This window comes from Tupaia chinensis, unplaced genomic scaffold (assembly GCF_000334495.1).
Source record: "Tupaia chinensis unplaced genomic scaffold, TupChi_1.0 Scaffold138235_1, whole genome shotgun sequence".
Classification (NCBI taxonomy): domain Eukaryota; kingdom Metazoa; phylum Chordata; class Mammalia; order Scandentia; family Tupaiidae; genus Tupaia; species Tupaia belangeri.
Window position 1 is genome coordinate 333243 of NW_006198133.1, and position 18541 is coordinate 351783.

The following is an 18541-nucleotide window of genomic DNA, read 5'->3' on the forward strand; positions in this document are numbered from 1 at the left end:
CACGCACGCACACGCGCCCGGCGTGAGTTTAAGCCACTGGGTCTGGGACTTGAACCGTGGTCGACTACATGGGAGTCCAGTGACATAGCCATTACGTTAACTGCTGGTCCCCCTATGTCTTTTTCACAGTTGAAAAATAAGTGCTTTAGAAACACTTCCTAAATTTGGTCAACATATCCCAACTTCTGATCTGCTCCAGAATCAAAAACAAAATGAACAAAACACCCTGAACGATTTGAAAGCCATCAATAGAAAAGTTTTTTTTTTTTTTTTTTTCTCCTGGGAACTAGGGACTTGGAATTAGGGGTCTGAAGCAGGGAGGATTATATTAAAGTCTGTCTGTATATAAAGACCATGTCTTAGTGGCTAAAACACTGCTAGTAGGGGGCCAGCAGGTGACGTGGTGGTTAAAGTGCTGGACTCCCACATGGTCAACCACAGTTCAAGTTCCGGAACTAGTGGCCTGAAAATCACACTCTGTGTGTGTGTGTGTGTGTGTGTGTGTGCATGTGTGTGTGTCCAAGATCCTGAGAGGAGAATGGAGGAAAAGGGATTGCAGTGTGACCATGCCCCCCGGGCCGGGGCGGAGGAGCGCGATTTCTCACTTTCCTCTCTGTCTCTGTCAAGCACTCCTGTCCTAGGGCAAAAATCTAAAGAAAAAAAGTTGTTGGTAGGTAAAGGGATTCTCAGAAAAATCAGTGGTGGCAGCGATCTGATTGCCTAGAATCACTAACAGAATTCTCATCACATTCAAATCCACCAGTTTCTGATATTTTTCTCCACACATCTGAGAATCTTGTGTCTCGGACCGATTGAGAAATAATCCACACCGGCTTCTCTTTGTAAAGAAAAGAGGCGGATAGCATGAAAGTAGTGAATACGGCAACTTTTGTTACCAAAGCACCTGCCTCCGACTTTTTTCCAAACAATCTTGCTTTGGTTCCAAATTATGGATCAAGAATAAGCTAAGCCAGTTATGACAGCCCTGTCTCCTTATTCAGCCTCCATGCAGTTAAGGGCCAACTTAGAACCAGCCCTGGCTGATAAAGTTTGAAGAGGATCGTGCTGTACCAGTTTTTGAGAAAACTGTTATTATTCTTGGCAGCAGACTCTAATGCTGAGGCCCTTCTTCGTTCTCTCCTCTGTCTCAAATACAGACCTGGTGACTCGTCAGAACCGTGGGGCAGCTGTTTTAGGGCCATGAGCGGGAAAGCCAACACACTGGGGACGGCAGGTCCGAGGACGGAAGGCGTTTGGGTCCCAGCTGGCATCCCTGAGTTGCTAAACTAATGCTAGAAAACTGCCTGTCTTCTCTTTCTTACAATAAAAGAAACGGATGTGCTTCGCCCTCCATATTCCAGTTTTCTGTTATTTATAGCTGCTTGCATCCCTAAGTACTGTGCCTTGAGCTTAAGCATTATAAATCATCTCCCTGGTCATCACAACCTTCTCAGAGAAATGAGTAAACTATTTTCTTTAAGCAGACGGATTAATTCATAAAAACAAGCTGTGACCTAGAAAATAATTTTGTTCTCTTTCACTTCATTGGCCCAAGAAAGCTTTTCTCTAGACCCTCCCCTCAGAGGCTTTGTCTGGACACAGCCTAAAGCAAGCTTCTAAGAATGTTCCATTTTCCCCATTCAAGTCCATGGTTATTTGCATCTTCACATTGTTTCTGAAGCAGATCTTTTCTCAAAGGAGACTAAAATGGCTTTGGAAAGCAATGCATTTTCTTCCCAGGCTTTTCCGGCAATGGCGTATTAATAAGCTAGGCACACGAAAGAAGGAAAAAGCCAGTGTTTCATTAGAGCAAAACAAAGCTCTCCAATTTTTATCCTTTTGTGATTAAAAATAAAGATGGTATATACTGTTGGTTTGTTTGTTTGGAACCTTTTCAGGGGTACTTTTTGTAGGATTTATTCAGCTAAAGACTTTAAACTGGTGAGATGGGGTAAGAACTAGCCATGGGGAGGCGTACGGGAGGAAGAGTCCTCTACTGACCAGCATGGACGGTGAAGCACAGACATCTCATTCTGTGATTTTGAAATTATTTCAAATAGTAGGTTAAAAACCATTTGGGGGGCTAGCAGGTGGAGCTGTGGTTAAGGCACTAGACTCCCACGTGGCCAACTGTGGTTCAAGTCCCAGATCTGGCAGCTTGCTTATTCACTTTCTCTGTCTGTCTCTCTGGTGAGTGCACAGGCCCTACAGCAAATTAAAATAATAATAATAATAATAAGTAAAAAAAAAACAAAAAAAAACAAAATCAAAACACTTACAATGTTTGGATGTGAGAGGCGAAGAAGAACTCCTATCTCAGTTCTTACGATTTTTTTGTCGACCTAAAAAGCAAAATAAAAGAGAGAAACTGAAGGACACTCCCAGCTTAGAAATACCAGAATTGGCAACAGCTGCCTGGGTGACTGTGGCCACTGGAGGTGGCTAACGCCTGCACTTTCCCTGTGTCCCCTCTCTCCCTTTCTTCTCACATAAAGCAGAGCAGTGACTAACGTGGTCCCCCTCTCCTAGGCAGAGTCACCCTCGTTACTGTCACACTAGGGTACTAGTTCACTGCCACCATCCCTCCTCCCCTTCCTTTACTGTGGGCTTGTCCCAGCCCCATGGAGCTGTTACTCAGACGGCGGAGGGCAGGGGCTATACACCGAGCTCCCCCCTCTCCCTCGTCGCCCTCTCCCGAGACCCAGTGCCGGTCCGGCCGGGCCTCCTGAGCGTCCTGTGACCATGACCTCCACCCCGGGGAGCTGACCGATGGCAGGGCCATCTAGAGATCTGCACTCCCCCCACCTTGCTGTCACTGGATCAGGCTGTTCCAAAGTTCGGGGTCCTCCCTCCCCAGGCCAGTGAATGAGCCTAACCCCGAGCAGCTGGAGTTCCAGAGCTCTAATATATCCCAGGCGGCGAGGCTTGTGGAATAGTCCATCAAAACAATATTGTTGAGCCAGCTGGTGGCATGGTGGTTAAGGCAGCTGGGTCCCACATAACCACCTGTGCGGTTCCAGTCCTGGTCCCAGCGACTCAATGAACACACCAGGCGCATGCGCCGGCATGCCCAAAATCCCGAAAAGGAGGGAGAGAAGGAAAATGAATGACCATGTGATCATTCCCCGTGGGGATGCTTTCTCACTTTCCCTCTCTCCCTCCATCTCTCTCTAGTGAGAATACGCACCCCCTAGAAAATTTTTAAAAAATAGTAAGATAATCCCTGAACTCCCACTGCAGCTTCTGCCACCTGAGCTGCCCAGGCCCTCGGACAAGCAGAGCACACGGGGTGTGAAATCCACACGGGGAGGCTTAGGTGCAGCTCACGGCTTACTCTGCGGGCACACCCAAGAGAGCGAGCTACATGGAGAGCCAGCTGGGCCCTCCAAGCTACTCTCCTGAGGAAGAAAGGGTGGGCCTGAGGAGAACCAATCCATTCCAATGGGGACAGCGAACCACAGCCTCCAGGAGGATGAAGAACAAGAACCATTCATTGTATTTTTAGTCTCTAATGAAACCATTAACCAACACGGACACATTCTTTGAAAACAAGAAATACTCAAAGGAATTTTATGAACCTGATACAGTCCTTTCCTTGGTTATCACATCTAAAAATACCTTATAATATATTCTCTCTGGCAAATGTAATTTCGTCAAATCCTACAATACCTTACTTAAAGATAGCAATCATTGATAAATGTCTTTAGATTTTACTGGGAGGCAGAATGTTTACAAGGAAATGTTACAGTGTTCTCACGCCTATAAAAAAATGTCTCAGGAGTCTGGTTCACCACCATACATAATAAAGCATTAAATAGTAGGATTGTCATAGTGAGGCCTCTTAAACTATAACAACAGTTTTAGCCATCCATGAAAGTAATTGGGAGGCTCAGGGTGTCTCTACGCAGCTTTTTCCCCTTTCTTTCTTTTTTTTTTTTTTTTACTTTTAGTTTTTTTAAGAATTATTTTTATTTAACTTTATTTATTATTATTTTCCAGTTTGATCAGAGAGAGAAGGAAAATGAGAAAGCAAGCTACTAGATCCAGAACTTGAACCATGGTCAGCCATGTGGGAGTCCAGCGCCTTTAACCATCATGCCACCTGCCGGCCCCCTCTTTTAGTTTTTGCTATAAGGAGCATGTACTTGTAGAAAAGACAGAGAGAAAGAGAGAAATCACCCCCTAGGGAAGATGGCCATGCCACAATCTTCTCCTTAAGACTCCTCTTGGGATTTGGGGCATGCATGCACACATGCTCCATGTGTTTTTCAAGCTGCTGGGTCCGGGACTCAAACCAGGTGGGATCCAGCACCCTAACCACTGTGCCATGTGTTCTCTGTATTAACGCAGTTTTGCCAAAGGAAATGAAACTGTTCAAATCAATCCACGTGAGCAGACAGTAGCACGGGAGTAGCACAGGCTTCGCAATGCTGGACACACAAAGGAAGGTCCCGCTGATGCACTAGGGCTGCCCTGTGGGGGCCAGGTGCGCGGTGCCCAGGGCTGGGGCTGGCTGAAGTATGGAGCAAACTGTGGCATAACGACCTTGCTGGGGGTGCTTGTCTCCTTCTATCTCTGTCTCTCATGAAAGAATTAAACTTCTAAAAATGTTTTTATAAATCAGTTCGTAGTCTCTACGCAGCTTTTTCCCCTTTCTTTCTTTTTTTTTTTTTTTTACTTTTAGTTTTTTTAAGAATTATTTTTATTTAACTTTATTTATTATTATTTTCCAGTTTGATCAGAGAGAGAAGGAAAATGAGAAAGCAAGCTACTAGATCCAGAACTTGAACCATGGTCAGCCATGTGGGAGTCCAGCGCCTTTAACCATCATGCCACCTGCCGGCCCCCTCTTTTAGTTTTTGCTATAAGGAGCATGTACTTGTAGAAAAGACAGAGAGAAAGAGAGAAATCACCCCCTAGGGAAGATGGCCATGCCACAATCTTCTCCTTAAGACTCCTCTTGGGATTTGGGGCATGCATGCACACATGCTCCATGTGTTTTTCAAGCTGCTGGGTCCGGGACTCAAACCAGGTGGGATCCAGCACCCTAACCACTGTGCCATGTGTTCTCTGTATTAACGCAGTTTTGCCAAAGGAAATGAAACTGTTCAAATCAATCCACGTGAGCAGACAGTAGCACGGGAGTAGCACAGGCTTCGCAATGCTGGACACACAAAGGAAGGTCCCGCTGATGCACTAGGGCTGCCCTGTGGGGGCCAGGTGCGCGGTGCCCAGGGCTGGGGCTGGCTGAAGTATGGAGCAAACTGTGGCATAACGACCTTGCTGGGGGTGCTTGTCTCCTTCTATCTCTGTCTCTCATGAAAGAATTAAACTTCTAAAAATGTTTTTATAAATCAGTTCGTAATACTTCAAAACAAAAGTATATTCTACTAATGTTGAATGAATGCACGTCTTTGCAACCCAGTGTGCTTCTTGAGATATTCATAAACATCCTCCGTGGAAATGCAGCATCAACGATGAATTCTGACTAAGAGAAGAAGGAGATGTGAGCCGTGTATTTCAACACCTGACAGTTACTACGAGGCGGTTACCTAAGAGGGAAGGTTCAGTGTGAGCAGAGGAAAACAAGTTGGTGAGAAGTCACCTCACGCCAGTGACTGTACATCAAACTGGTAGGCTCTGGGCTCTCACAGGGAAGGAGTAAAGGGAGCCATGCATCCCGACAGCCAGTGCTCCATGACTAGAGATCTCTGGAGGCTGTTGCACCACCCTGCCCAGACACCAAGTCACAGTCCTTGGCATAATTCGATGACATAAAAAAAAAAGAAAGACATACAGATCTCAACTTTTCAGTTGCAAGAAACAAACACCGAGCTCGAACCCACTTAGACAGAATGGCAATTTATTGGTACATGTAAACAAGTCAGAGAGGATCTGTCTACACACACAGCCAAATCCAGAGGTCAAACTGAAATGATGTCTCTCTCTCTCTCCCTATACCCTCCTCCTTTCCAGATGGCAGGAGTACGGCCGCAGAAGCTCCAAGAGCTGTTTTTCAGTTTCACGTTTGAAAAGGAAGAGCGAGCCTCTTTCTCTTCATCAACAGATCTCATCTCCAGTGGTGTTCTCATCGGCTTTGCTTGTTTTCTATGCCTATTGCTGAATGCTGGGGACATGTAACGATGACAAGGCCAACTGTGGGTCGTGGGTCCTCTCCTGCTTACACCAGGATTGAGGGAGACAGGGAGGCTGCTTCTCCTGAAGAACAGATGTTGGCAGACACTGAAGACGCTGAGGCTGGGTATTTTGAGTATGTATTCCCTCCCTCGTACATTTGTCTGAGACCCTGAAGTATTACTCTCTCTGCTTCTTCCATTTCCCAGACTAATTAATAAATAATTCATTAATCACTATTATCTTATAATGACTCTTGCCATCAGTAAGTTTAAAATTCGAAATTTTGACTATTTACCAGTAACTCAAGTGGACCCTTAAAAGAATAATTTAGAAATTTGCCCAGAAACCGTCTTCATACTGAAAAACTGAAGTAGTGTAATTGTTTGGGTGGTGGATGAGCCTAGCAGACCACCCAGCATTGCACCTCCCTTGTCATTTTCTCCCTCTGGACAGTAATCTTGTCAGCTGTTGGCTAGTCACTGAAGTTGAAGAAAAGTAAAGTAGTCTAAGACAATGACAACTCCAGTCAGTATGAAATGTTGGGGCAGAAATTTAGATAAAGCCATTTCTGAAATTCACGTGCTTTGTGAGGCAGAAGAGAATCCATACCTTTCATTGTATTCTCAAAACTTCTGAGGCAAAGCAAATATAAAACTATGATCTATTTAAAAATAAGAAAATGTGTTCCATGGAACAGGAGAGTCAAAGATCTCTGAGGGCCAGATTGATGGTCCGGTGGTTAAGGGAGTCAGATCCCACATGCTGACCACATAGCTTGCCTCTCGTACCTGGCAACGTGTCGGGCGTGCGTGTGTGCACCCCAAATCTCAGCAAGATGGGGAAATGGAGGAGAGATTGTAGCGTGGCCACGCCCCTCGGGGGTGCTTTCTCCCTCTCCTATCCCCTCGCTCTCTGTCTCTCTCTGGTGAGCACACACAGTCTCTGGCAAAAACACTCCTACAAATGCATCTGCTATTGTATATGGAATAGACGTATATTGTCCTGCAAGGGTCTCACAGACACACTGTGCTTAGCCCCAACTAAGCAACGTGGAACATCTGAAAAAACAGAATACGGTCTTTCCCAGAGGACAATGACAACCTGACTTGGAGGACAAGACTCAGCTTGTCCATCAGAAGTCAGTGAAAGACAGTAAAGGAAGAATATAAGTTTTGTTTTCAAAGTCCCATGGTTCAGTAGAAGAAGATCATTTTTCAGTCAAAATTCGGCTAATAAGAGAAAATTGCGCTACTGGGTTTTTGTTTTGTTTTGTTTTGTTTTTGCTATAGGGCGCATGTGCCCGCCAGACAGACTGAGAGAGACAGAGAGACAGAAAGCGAGAAATCACCCCCCCAGAAGGAATGGCCACACTGCAATCCCTTCTCCTTCATTCTCCTCTCGGGATCTTGGGCACACACGCACACGCGCCCGGGGTGAGTTTTAAGCCACCAGGTCCGGGACGCGAACCGCGGTCAACTACGTGGGAGTCCAGCGACACAGCCATTACGCTAACTGCTGGTCCCCTACGCTCCTGTTAATACAAAAGGAAGAATGACGTGCTAGAGGGTGCACAGTGCACAGGGGGCTGGCGTGATGCGTGGACTGCTGAGGGTGTCAGGCAGCCCACGCCACGGGCCAGACAGTGAGGTCCAGGAGGTAGGGAGGTAATAGAACAAGCCCCTGAAAGCTCTTGACTTCCATGCGAGAAGTATCGGTTTCACGGAAACTAGCTATTGAGCAGGAGGCGTGCACCACGTGGGAGAGCCCCAGAAGAGAGACACAGCGCTGGAACACTCAGATGATGCCAGATTCCCTGAAAGCGCTCCTGCCTCACCTCCTTTTCAACTCCCACAGATGTTGTTGAAGGTGTTTCTGATACCATTCGCGTTTTTAATATACTTTCTTGCACACATTTAAGGTGTATACCGTAGTATGATAGGTACATACAGAGAGTGCAGAGGTTACGATCACGTAGCAAGGGAACATACTGGCTACCTCACACGGCCATCCATTTCCGTCTGTAGAGCGAGAAGAGCGAAAGCCTCCTCGTTGAGCATGAATCCCACACACTGCCCACGTCACTACCGATGGCCCTCGTGGCACCTAGGTGCACCGCACCCTAGACAGCTGCTGCTTTGTGAGGCAGCTGATTTTTCTCACCATCTTCTCATCAGGTAAACTCGGGTTCCTCACCGACATGAAATGAGTATACTTGTCACTATTCCATGATGCTATAAACAAGTGGGAGGTTAAGCAGTGGGACAGTGCTGACACAGCTGGGCCCACACGAGCAGGGTCCTTGGTGTGCACCCCAGGGCCTCCCTGAGTGTGCTGGGTGTGCGCATGTCCAGGACGGGGCTGGCCGAAAGGAGGGGGGGTCACAACATGGGGATTCTGCTGGGAATACCTGCCTCGGCATATGTGTCTCTGTCTCTGTCTCTCACCCAAGAAATAAATGAATAAACTTTAAAAAATTTTATGGAAATAGATATCTCTAAATTAAGATGGCTAGCATTTAAATGTTTTTTTCACTACACATTTAGGGTTTATATAATATAGGATGCCTTCACACATAATTGTCATATATTTCCGATCAATATAAAATGTGAACAGGCATGGGGATCCTTTAATTTTTTTTACAATATATTTATGTCAAACAAAATACATACATATACTGTGTGTGTGTGTGTATGTGTGTGTGTGTGTGTGTGTGTGTGTGTGTGTGTATTTATGTGGATATAAATATGTATAGTTTCTTTTTTTTTTTGGAGAGGTTTCTGCTACAGGGCGCATGCACTCGCCAGAAAGAGAGAGAGAGACAGAGAGACAGAAAGCAAGAAATCACCCCCCAGTGGAGATGGCCATGCCACAATCCCTTCTCCTACATTCTCCTCTCAGGATCTTGGGCACACACACACATGCGCCCGGCATGAGTTTAAGCCACCAGGTCTGGGACTCAAACCGCGGTTGACTACATGAGAGTCCAGCGACATAGCCATTACACTAACTGCTGGTCCCAAATATGTATATTTTCTAGGGCCACATGTGTTTACAAGACAGAGACAGAAAGAGAGAGTGAGAAAGCACCCCTCAGGGGGATGGCCACGCTGCAATCCTCTCCATTCTCTTAGGGTTCCGAGTGCATGCACACGCACCTAGCGTGTTTCTCATGCTGTGGGGTCTAGGAGTAAAACCACGCAGTCAGTCACGTGAGATCTGGATGCTACCACACACCCAGCTGGCCCCCAAATATTTCTAATGTAAATATGCATTTTGAACCAATACTGTACTTTTTGCCACATATTATACATTGGGATTTTTTTTCTTTTTATTCTTTGAGAGTTAAATGATCTATACTCTAGGTCTACCCAGAACAGGCCAGACTGCAAAAGGTTTGGGCACATAACCTTCTAATATAACCATTTGTTCTGAATTCAGAATTAACTTTTCTTTGAAAACAATTTTCAAAGGGTATTTCTCAGTATCATTTATATCACTGTTTTTTTGTTTGTTTGTTTGTTTTTTAATTCCAAATGTGTCCTGAGTCCCATCCAGGCCCTTGAGACTCTTCCAGGGTATACGAGATGCTCCCTTTTCATTCCCTATCTGATCGAGGCCAGACTTTTTCATATACTTCAAACAACAAACCGATGAAAGAATCAGATGAGATCAAGGTATAATCCATTAAGCCAGGTAGTAAGAAGATCTGCAAAACGATGTCACTTTTCTTGATAGGTTTTTATTTTTCAAAGTATAGTTAGCTTGTTAAAAATATTACTTTCAGAGCCAGCAGGTGGTATGGTGGTTAAGGTGCTGGACTCCCACATGGCTGACCATGGTTCAAGTCCCAGACTAGATAACTTGGAAATCACGTGGGTACATGTGCTTGCACGCACAAAATCCCAAAGGAAAGTGGAAGAGAAGGGACTGTGCCATGGCCATTCTCTCTGGGCAGTGATTATTCACTTTCTCCCTCTGTTTCTCTCTGGTGAGCACACATACCCTCTAGCAAAACAGAAACAAAAACTAATTACATGTGTTAAAACATACTGTTATTTTAAAAATTAATAAGTATAGGGGCCAGCAGGTGGTATAGTGGTTAAGTGCTAGATTCTCAAGTGGCTGACTGCGGTTCAAGTCAGCTAGACCTGGCAGCTTGAAATTCATGCCAGGCCACATGTGCGTGCATGCCCAAAATCCAAGAGGAGAATGGAGAGGAAGGGAAGGCAGCATGGCCATCCCCCCAGAGGCGTGATTTCTCACTTTTTGCCTTTCTCTCTGGCAAGTGCATGTCAGATTAATAAATGTATTTTAATGTCTCAATTTTAGTCTTTAATACACTTACTATGTATATATGTATATACACACACACATGTATATGTATGTATGAGATTTTTGATAATTCTGTGAGCACACAGGGCTTTGACGCCCCCAAATTTGAGAAGCACTACTCCAGAAAATGTAACATTATACATTTGAAAATAGATTGAAAGAAGGAAAGAAAACTTTAAAAAATGCTTGTAGAACACATCAATGAGAAGAACACGTGAACTCTCATTTCTACTCTCCTGAAAGCTGGAGCCCAGGTTGAGGAATATGCAGCTAAGAGTTCAGTGGAGGTGGAGACAGGTGAAGCAATAAAAATATCTTAAGAAACTTAAGGAGAAGTGGGGCTAATGCACCCTGATCCAAAAAAGGGAAACGGAGCCATAACAGCTAGGCTAAGAGTAAAGCCGTGACAACCACGAAAACCAGCAGACGGTAGAGTTGAAGGAGCCAAGACGGCAGAAGAGGAATGGACAGGTAAGTGGCTGAGAGGCCCCAGACAGCCAGAGTGAGCCCAGGAAACCCTCCCCAGAGGGCTAGGCTGAGCCGCAGGGGGCGGGGCTTCTCTGCACCAGGCCCTGTCTTGGAGGTCCCACAGGTGTGGGTCTTGACAGCTGGCTCATTTCAATGTTCCCCTTATCTCTCTTGTTCCACCAATCAGTGCTCTCCTCCCGCTTCTGAGCTCCCCTTCCAGACTCTGGGAACCCACGAGAGCCTGCCCTCTGGCACTGCCATGGGGAGAGAGTACCGTTTCCTAGAGAGTAAGAGGCAGGCAAGCCACGGAAGCCAGTGGGCAGCTCCCCGGACACTCCTCACTGCCGCTCGAAGCCCGTCTCCAAGTGCTGCCATAACTGGCGTCCTGAGGTGTCAGCAGCTGGCCCTAACAAGCCAGCACCACCATGACATCGGAGCCCAGGAGCCGTCGCTCGGCGTCAACTAAATACCTTGGAGAATGACGGGTTTCCATCACGGATGACTTCCAGTTATGAACTCACGGATGTGTTTTAGCCCAGCTTCTCCAGAAAACAGGTGTGAGATAAAGATATCAGTTCTGTACCGGGCCAGCAGATGGCACACTGGCTATGGGCTGGACTCCCCCATGGCCAACTGCAGTCCAAGCGCTGGACCTGGCGGCTTGGAAGTTATGCCGGGCACATGTGCAAGTGCGCCCAAAATCCAGAAGAGTGGAGGAGAAGGAACTGCAGCATAGCCAGCCCCCCCGGGGGGGGGTGATTTCTCACTTTTCCTCTTGCTCTCTCTCTCCTGAGAGCACATATGCCATAAGGCAAAAACTTAAAAAACAAATCTGCCGTTTAGGAAGGACGGTATTGCCTCAACAGCAAGAGCGAGGCAAAGGGGAACTGCAGACAGAAGGGCTGCAGTGCAGCAGTGCGCTGGCTGCCACCTGCCGTGAGTCACAGGTAGAAGACATCCGGGCTCCGGAGCCAGGCCACCAGCCTTGAAGCCCCTAGGAAGAAGGAAGGAGGGGAATTTACCTGTCCAGAAGCCCCCTTCTCCTGCACCCGCCCCACTGGCGAAACCGACCCCATGGCTAATTTTCCCTGCTCTCTTTGGCAGCCACTCGTGACGTCATATCCCTCCTTGGCAGCTGTCAAATCTCATTCAAATTCCAAAGTGGCTGGGAGTCCAGAAATCTGAGGAGTGGGGCTGGCTGGCCTAGCCGCATGAAATGGTCAAAGGGCAGCCTGGCAGCATCGCGCCTGGGAAGCGGGCGGGCAGAAGGAATCCGGTTCTGTCCAGCCAGGGTGCACTCTGCACGTCAGTGACTAGGTAAAGGAGCCGGGCGGGAGGGGACCACCGCACTGCCCCTGCAGGGTCTGCGGTTCACTCTCATCACAAAGGGCTTTGTCTCCCACTGGCAGCCTCTGTGTCACTGTGCTAGTCACCAAGGCGAAGTGGATAAGCAAGTGACCTGGGGCCCGGGGTTGTTCTGTAACGCCCCTAACTCATCTACTTCAACTACCCTCAGCATCCGGAGAAATACTTCTGTTCATTCTCACAAAGGCACTGTTGAAACAGGCGGCGTTAATGGCTTTTGATACATTTTCAATATAAAACATATCGTTTGAAGATCATACTCAGGAAAAAAACTTCGACAATTTTAATACAAGCAATGGTAAAGGTTTGTATAGTTTCAAAAATCCACAGTACTCAGGATTCCTTAATATTGAAAAAAATCCCAATTTTGCTCTTCCCCATGACGGGGGAAAGAAGTGGGTACAAAGTGTCATTCTACAGAGACCTCAGAGAAAAACGCCCGACCATTACAATGGGTTCCATCAGATTTGGACCCGTCACTAAGCTATGCAGAAAACACACTCCCGGGCAGCGACTCGGGTGCTCGGTGAGGGGCAGAGGCCGGAGGACCGAGAGCAGTGGGGAAGAAAGCGAGGAGGAGTAATTAAGAGGGAAGCTACTTCCCGCATTGTGGGAGTGATGGATGAGGACCAGGGGAGTGACTGAGGACCAGATTCTGGGCACTCGACTGCCTCCCCTCCCAGTGGCGGGACCTCGAGCACTCCGGGCAGGCTGCGGCGGCCTGTGCAACCCAGCTATGGCTCTGCCAGTCCTCACGGGCAGTGAAGGGCGGCAGCGTCTCGGCACCCGACACTCAGCCTCATCCCGTTCCCTCCCAGGGACGGAGACCATGTATCCTGTTTTTGTCTCTCAATTCTTTCTCTGGCTTCTCTGGCTCACCCTGTATTTGAACAATGTCCAGAGAACATGATGCAATGTACAGGATTGTTACGGAAACAGGCAGAATATAGATACTAACAGACAAATAAACAACCGAATGTCTTCTGGCTTATAGCACGGTTCCCTTCTGCACAGCTTCTGCTTAATTTAGCATCCTGTTTTCTGACATTCAACAAGTCCATGTTGGCGCTAACGTGCTTGGTGACGAGACTTGACAACTGGAGTTTTGTTCAATTCAAGAATGACACTTTTAGTCTACAAGGACTTGAAAACCAAGAGCTACTGTTTGAACATGCAAAAATAAAAAGTGGGACATACACAACCACCCAGGCTTCCCTACAGGAGGTGGGACTTCCAGTAGCTCCAGAATTTCAACCGCGGCTAACAATTCCCTTTACCTTCCTGCTCTGACGGAAACCCCAAGCGTCTCATGACGGTCACACTTTTTTTTACAGTCTTTCTTAAAGGCGACTCGTTTCCATCCCAGTAGGAAACATACCAGTGCTGAGAAGTAGGACAGATGTCCCTCCTGCCCCTCACTGTGGCAGCCAAGCCATTTCTCCACCCCCGCCCTGTGAAATCGCAGCTTCTGTGACCTGCCTGCCATCTGCCAAGCCACCTGCAGCCTCTCCGTGCCACTCACTCACAGACCGAAGAGTTCAGCAATTTAAGGGATCTTCAGAATGTTAGTGGAAAATGTGTATTAGGAAAAAAAGTATGAACAGACCTCAGGTGTTTGGGCATCAAAATAAACGTGTACTTTAATTCCATTTTTGCCAACTTTTTGAAATCCTTTTGTTTCTCTCTCTCGATCATCACTTCCCTGTTTTCCTTTTTTAAAGTTTATTATTTTTTTTACTGGGAGAGAGAGAGAGCTTACAATAACCTTTTTTTTTTGGAGAGGTGTTTGCTATAGGGTGCGTGTGCTCGCCAGAAAGACAAAGAGAGACAGAGAGACAGAAAGCGAGAAATCACCGCCCCCAGGGGGGGATGGCCACACAGCAATCCCTTCTCCATTCTCCTCTTGGGATCTTGGGCACACACACACACACACGCCTGATGTGAGTTTAAGCCACCGGGTCCGGGACTCGAACTGCAGTCGACTACATGGAAGTCTAATGACATAGCCATTACACCAACTACTGGTCCCTCTACAATAAGCTTTTAAAGTTGCCCTCCACCTGCAGCCTCACCAGAGCTGGATCACAAGCACATGCAATCCTGGCGTCCTCAGGGAGGTCCCTGGACACAAACTGGGAACTTTCCCATGTGGGTAGCCTTGCGGTGTTTCCCTGCTGTGCCACTGCCTGGCCCATCCCATTCTCACTGGCTTCAGTGTTCATGTGGGCGATGCATTCAGCATCCTTCCTCCCAGCACTGCTGCTGCTGCTCATCACTTCCTTAAGCCCTCCTCTGCCTTCCTGCACTCTCCCTCTGCAGTCCACTCCATGGTCACACCTCAGGCCTTGCCGTCACCAACACCTGAGCCACAGTCACCTCAAAAATCTGGATTTCGGGACCAGCAGTTGGCATAATGGCTACATTGCTGGACTCCCATGTAGTCGACTATGGTTTGAGTCCCGGACCTGGAGGCTTAAACTCATGCCAGGTTCCTGTGTGTGCATGCCCAGGATCCCTAGAAGAGAATGGAGGAGAAGGGATTGCAGCATGGTCATGCCCCTGGAGGGTGATTTCTCACTTTCTATCTCTCTGTCTCTGTCTTTCTGGTGAGTGCACGTGCCCTATAGCAAAAACCTCTCCAAAAAAAAAAAAAAAATCTGGATTTCAAACCTCCCGCTTTCCCATTGTTGCCTCCTGGTTTTACTGTTCTTACTTAGCTGGGGCTCCATAGTCCACGAGCGTAAGCACTGCTCTGCACACACCTCCGCTCCTGTGTCTCGCTTTCCATCTGTGGGAGAAAGCCGGGACTGGGCTAAACTCCACTCTTCTGCACACATTCCAAGTCTGTCTGAACTCTCATGGCGAGCAGAAAATGCACAACCACGTTGGCTGGCCCCATTTTTAATTTATGACCCTAAATCCTAAGATAAAAAGTGGGAGGGGCCTGCAGCGCAGGGGACAGGCCAAAGTGGGGCTGGTTTCATTCAGAGGCTCTTCTCCCCAGTCGTCCCCATCTTCGTCAAAGGCAGCTCCATTCCTTCCGTTTCTCAGGCAGGCAGCTCGCGGTCATTCCTTACGCTCCTCTTCCGCTCCTCTTCCGCTCCTCTTGCCACTCCGGTCAGGCCGTCTTCAGATACGGAGGGCTCTTCCCCAGGCGGATTTATGCGCTTCTCACCTCCGTCATCGCCACTCCCGGCTGAGACCTCCGTCATCTCTCACCTGCACGGTTGCCGCAGCCTGTCGCTAGGTCTCCCCTCTTTCATTCTCCCGTCGTCACCACTGTAACACTCAGGACATCGTTTCAAGTCATGTCACTCCTCTCAGAATCTTGCCGGTGTGTCTGATCTCCTTCATACTAAAATGCCAAGGTCTTCTCATGTCAACACGGTCTCTTCATGACCTTCTGGTCCTTCCCACCTCTGTCACCTAACTCCGGAACTGTTCCTTACTGTCACTCCATTGTCCCCAGCCCCACTCAGAGCCGAGAGCCTTTGCATGTGCTCTCTCTGTCTGGAGACTCTCCGTGCATGTCCCCACAGCTACGTCTCATGTGACTTTGTCACAGACACCTTCCCACACCATCCCGTTCAGACAGCACCCTCATCACTCTTCTTCCGTGACTCTGGCTTTGTTCTTGTTTCTTTCTAAATGTTATGCAGTTATAAAGTCTGAGGTCTTATTTACTGGTTCATTTTCTTCCTCTACTATAACATAAGCTTTTTTTCCTCTATAGCGTGCGTGTGCTCACCAGAGACAGAGACAGTGAGAGGGAAAGTGAGAAATCACCCCCTGGAGAGGTGGCTACACTGCAGTCTCTTCTCATTTACTCTCCTCTTGGGATTTTGTGCAGGCCCACACATGCACCTGGTGTGATTTTCAGGCCACAGGGCCCGGGACTTGAACTGCAGCCAGTTGTGTGAGAGTCTAGTGCCTTAACCACTATGCCATGTGCTGGCTCCCAACGTAAACTTCTTAGGAAAGAATTCCTATTTTGTAAAGAATAGCATCTGTACACAGTGGGTGCTCAAGATATTTGTGGCACAAATGGGAAAGATGAATGGAGTCCAGATGCATAAGGATTAGTAGGTGGGTTGAGGAGAGAGTGTTTCCTGTAGAGCGTTTATACACGCTCAGTGAAGGAGAGGCAAGGACATGGGAGGAGAATGAAGGGTGGAGAGAGTATCGGAGGGTGAAGAGAAGTATAAAATGTTCTTTGGCAGAGAGAGGGCGAGCTGATAGTCCTTTAAGATGGGACGTCTGAGCCGCGGGTGGCGATGACGGAGGTGAGAAGCGCATAATCTGGGGAAGACCTTCTGAAAGAAACCAACCCCACCTCGGCCGGTCCCCTGCGCTGCAGGCCCCTCCCATTCTTCATCTTCTTATATCACAGCTCGCTGGTCATCTAGGAAGAGGCCAAGGGGCCCCATTTCTGGGTCTTTCTGCTCTGCACTCGACAGACCTTTGTCTCAAATGCCCTTCTCTCAGATCGTACAGTGTGAGTTTCAGCTCAGTGGAGAAGAGAATGGAAGGGGCAGCCCCCAGAGGAAGTGGTGGTCTAGAGGTGTGGGTGGTGACAAGCTCTGGACACGGTGGGGTGGCAGGAGGGAGATGTACGCTGTACGGGCAACTGATACCCATCAAATTTGACACTGGCTAGGACAGAGCCCACCGTGTTCTGATCAAGATGAGAAACAAGCTCAGCTGCAAAAACTATGAAACTCAAGGATTTTTTTATTATTCTGCTACTAGCCACCTCCTACTCCCTGCAGACACTAAGGCATGGGAGACTGAAGAGAAAAGCTGAGCTTTTCAACGGAAGAGGAAGACAAGGATTGGGATGGAGTTCCACCACAGCAAGACCATCCTGGAGAAGCTGGCCGGGGAGACCATGTGTACTTCAGAACCCAGGACCTCCCTAAGACAGGTGGCTTCAGAACAGGCAGTGCCGCCGAAGGAGGTCACTTCTGCTCCTGCCTTCTAGATTCTAAATTCAAACTTCCCTACTTACAGATGCCAGAAATTCTTTTCACAGGGAACAGTCTTTTATTTTACAGTGAATTAAACAGGCTTAAAATATTCCTGGGAGAGATAACAAGCTGTACGAAGTTTATACAAAGGATTTGGCTGATGCCAGACTCTCAGTAGAAGCAGGTCTGGTTTAGCAGAGAGACGAAGAAAGAAGGAAATCGGCAGGTAAATGGGGAAGGCCTTCGCGATCGAGCTCCTCCTTCTCCTGCTTCTTTCCTCTCTGTCTCCCTTTCTGGGACTACGATCACATGAGAGGAGCTGATCAGGGATGCAGTGGAGACACACGAGGCTCTGCGCGGATGGCCCACACGGGAAGGCTCAGGGTCTGTGTCTTGACATTGCCCTGAGTACGTGAGGCATGCACACACCCGTCATCAGGGCCTGGCTGAAGCTGAGGGTGGATCGTGGCATCCAGACCCTGTGAGGGGTGTTCTTCCATTCTCTCTCTCTCCTTGCCCCTTCTGTTTCTTTCACTCATGGAGGAAATCAACACACTTAAAAAATACATAGAAGTAACCCTGATTTAACACCTCCCATCTTTAAAACAATGGCCTTGCTCAGTCCCTCACTGTGTCCTCCTTTGAAAGCTCTCTGCTCCCTTCACAGAGATCCTCTCCAGCGGTGCCTCTGCATTCTCTCTCCACTTCCTCACCGGAGAGTGAGGAGAGTAACACCGATCACTCCACGTCAGCACTCCGGTCTGCCTCTCCTTCAGCATTAAGGCTGCAGCAGGATCGTAGTACCGCCTAACTGTGGCTGTGCTTTGATCCTTAGCCCTTACAGTCATTCCCTGTGCACACAGCAGCTGGAATGATGTCTTCAAAGTACCAATCAGATCACGTCACCCCCCACGTAAATGCCTCTTCAGCATCTGACGGTGCTTAGAAGAAATGCAGACTCCACGGCGGATGGCCCTTTCCTCATCCTCTGGTCTGCCCTGACCAAGTTCTAGTCCAGCTTCGAGACCTTTGTCCTTGCTGCATCCTCGTCCTCCAGACCCTCTTCTCTCAGGTCACTGAGACTCAAAGAGGCCTTTTCTGGCCACACACATACACACACACACACACACACACACACACAACCATGAATCACAGTATTCTAGGTGTCACTTAACATTGACAAAACCTATGCTATCATTTAATTACTGATTCGTTATTTGGTTTCCCCTAATCGCACAAGCTCTGTGACAGAACGGACCCTGAGCATTCCC

The 18541-nt window shown here is 47.9% G+C and overlaps 1 protein-coding gene across 1 annotated transcript in view; it reads right to left on the reverse strand.

Moving 5' to 3' along the window:
* The window catches only part of CAMK4 (calcium/calmodulin dependent protein kinase IV), a 129340-nt gene extending 117115 nt beyond the window's left edge, over positions 1 to 12225 (reverse strand). Inside the window, exons 1-2 of the mRNA XM_006161106.2 lie at positions 11961 to 12225; positions 2280 to 2342 (exon numbers count right to left, since the gene is read on the reverse strand). Of these exons, the coding sequence (XP_006161168.1) occupies positions 2280 to 2342; positions 11961 to 12014 (117 nt within the window). The 5' untranslated portion in view covers positions 12015 to 12225. The remainder of the gene's footprint in view (positions 1 to 2279; positions 2343 to 11960) is intronic.
* Positions 12226 to 18541: the final 6316 nt, after the last annotated feature.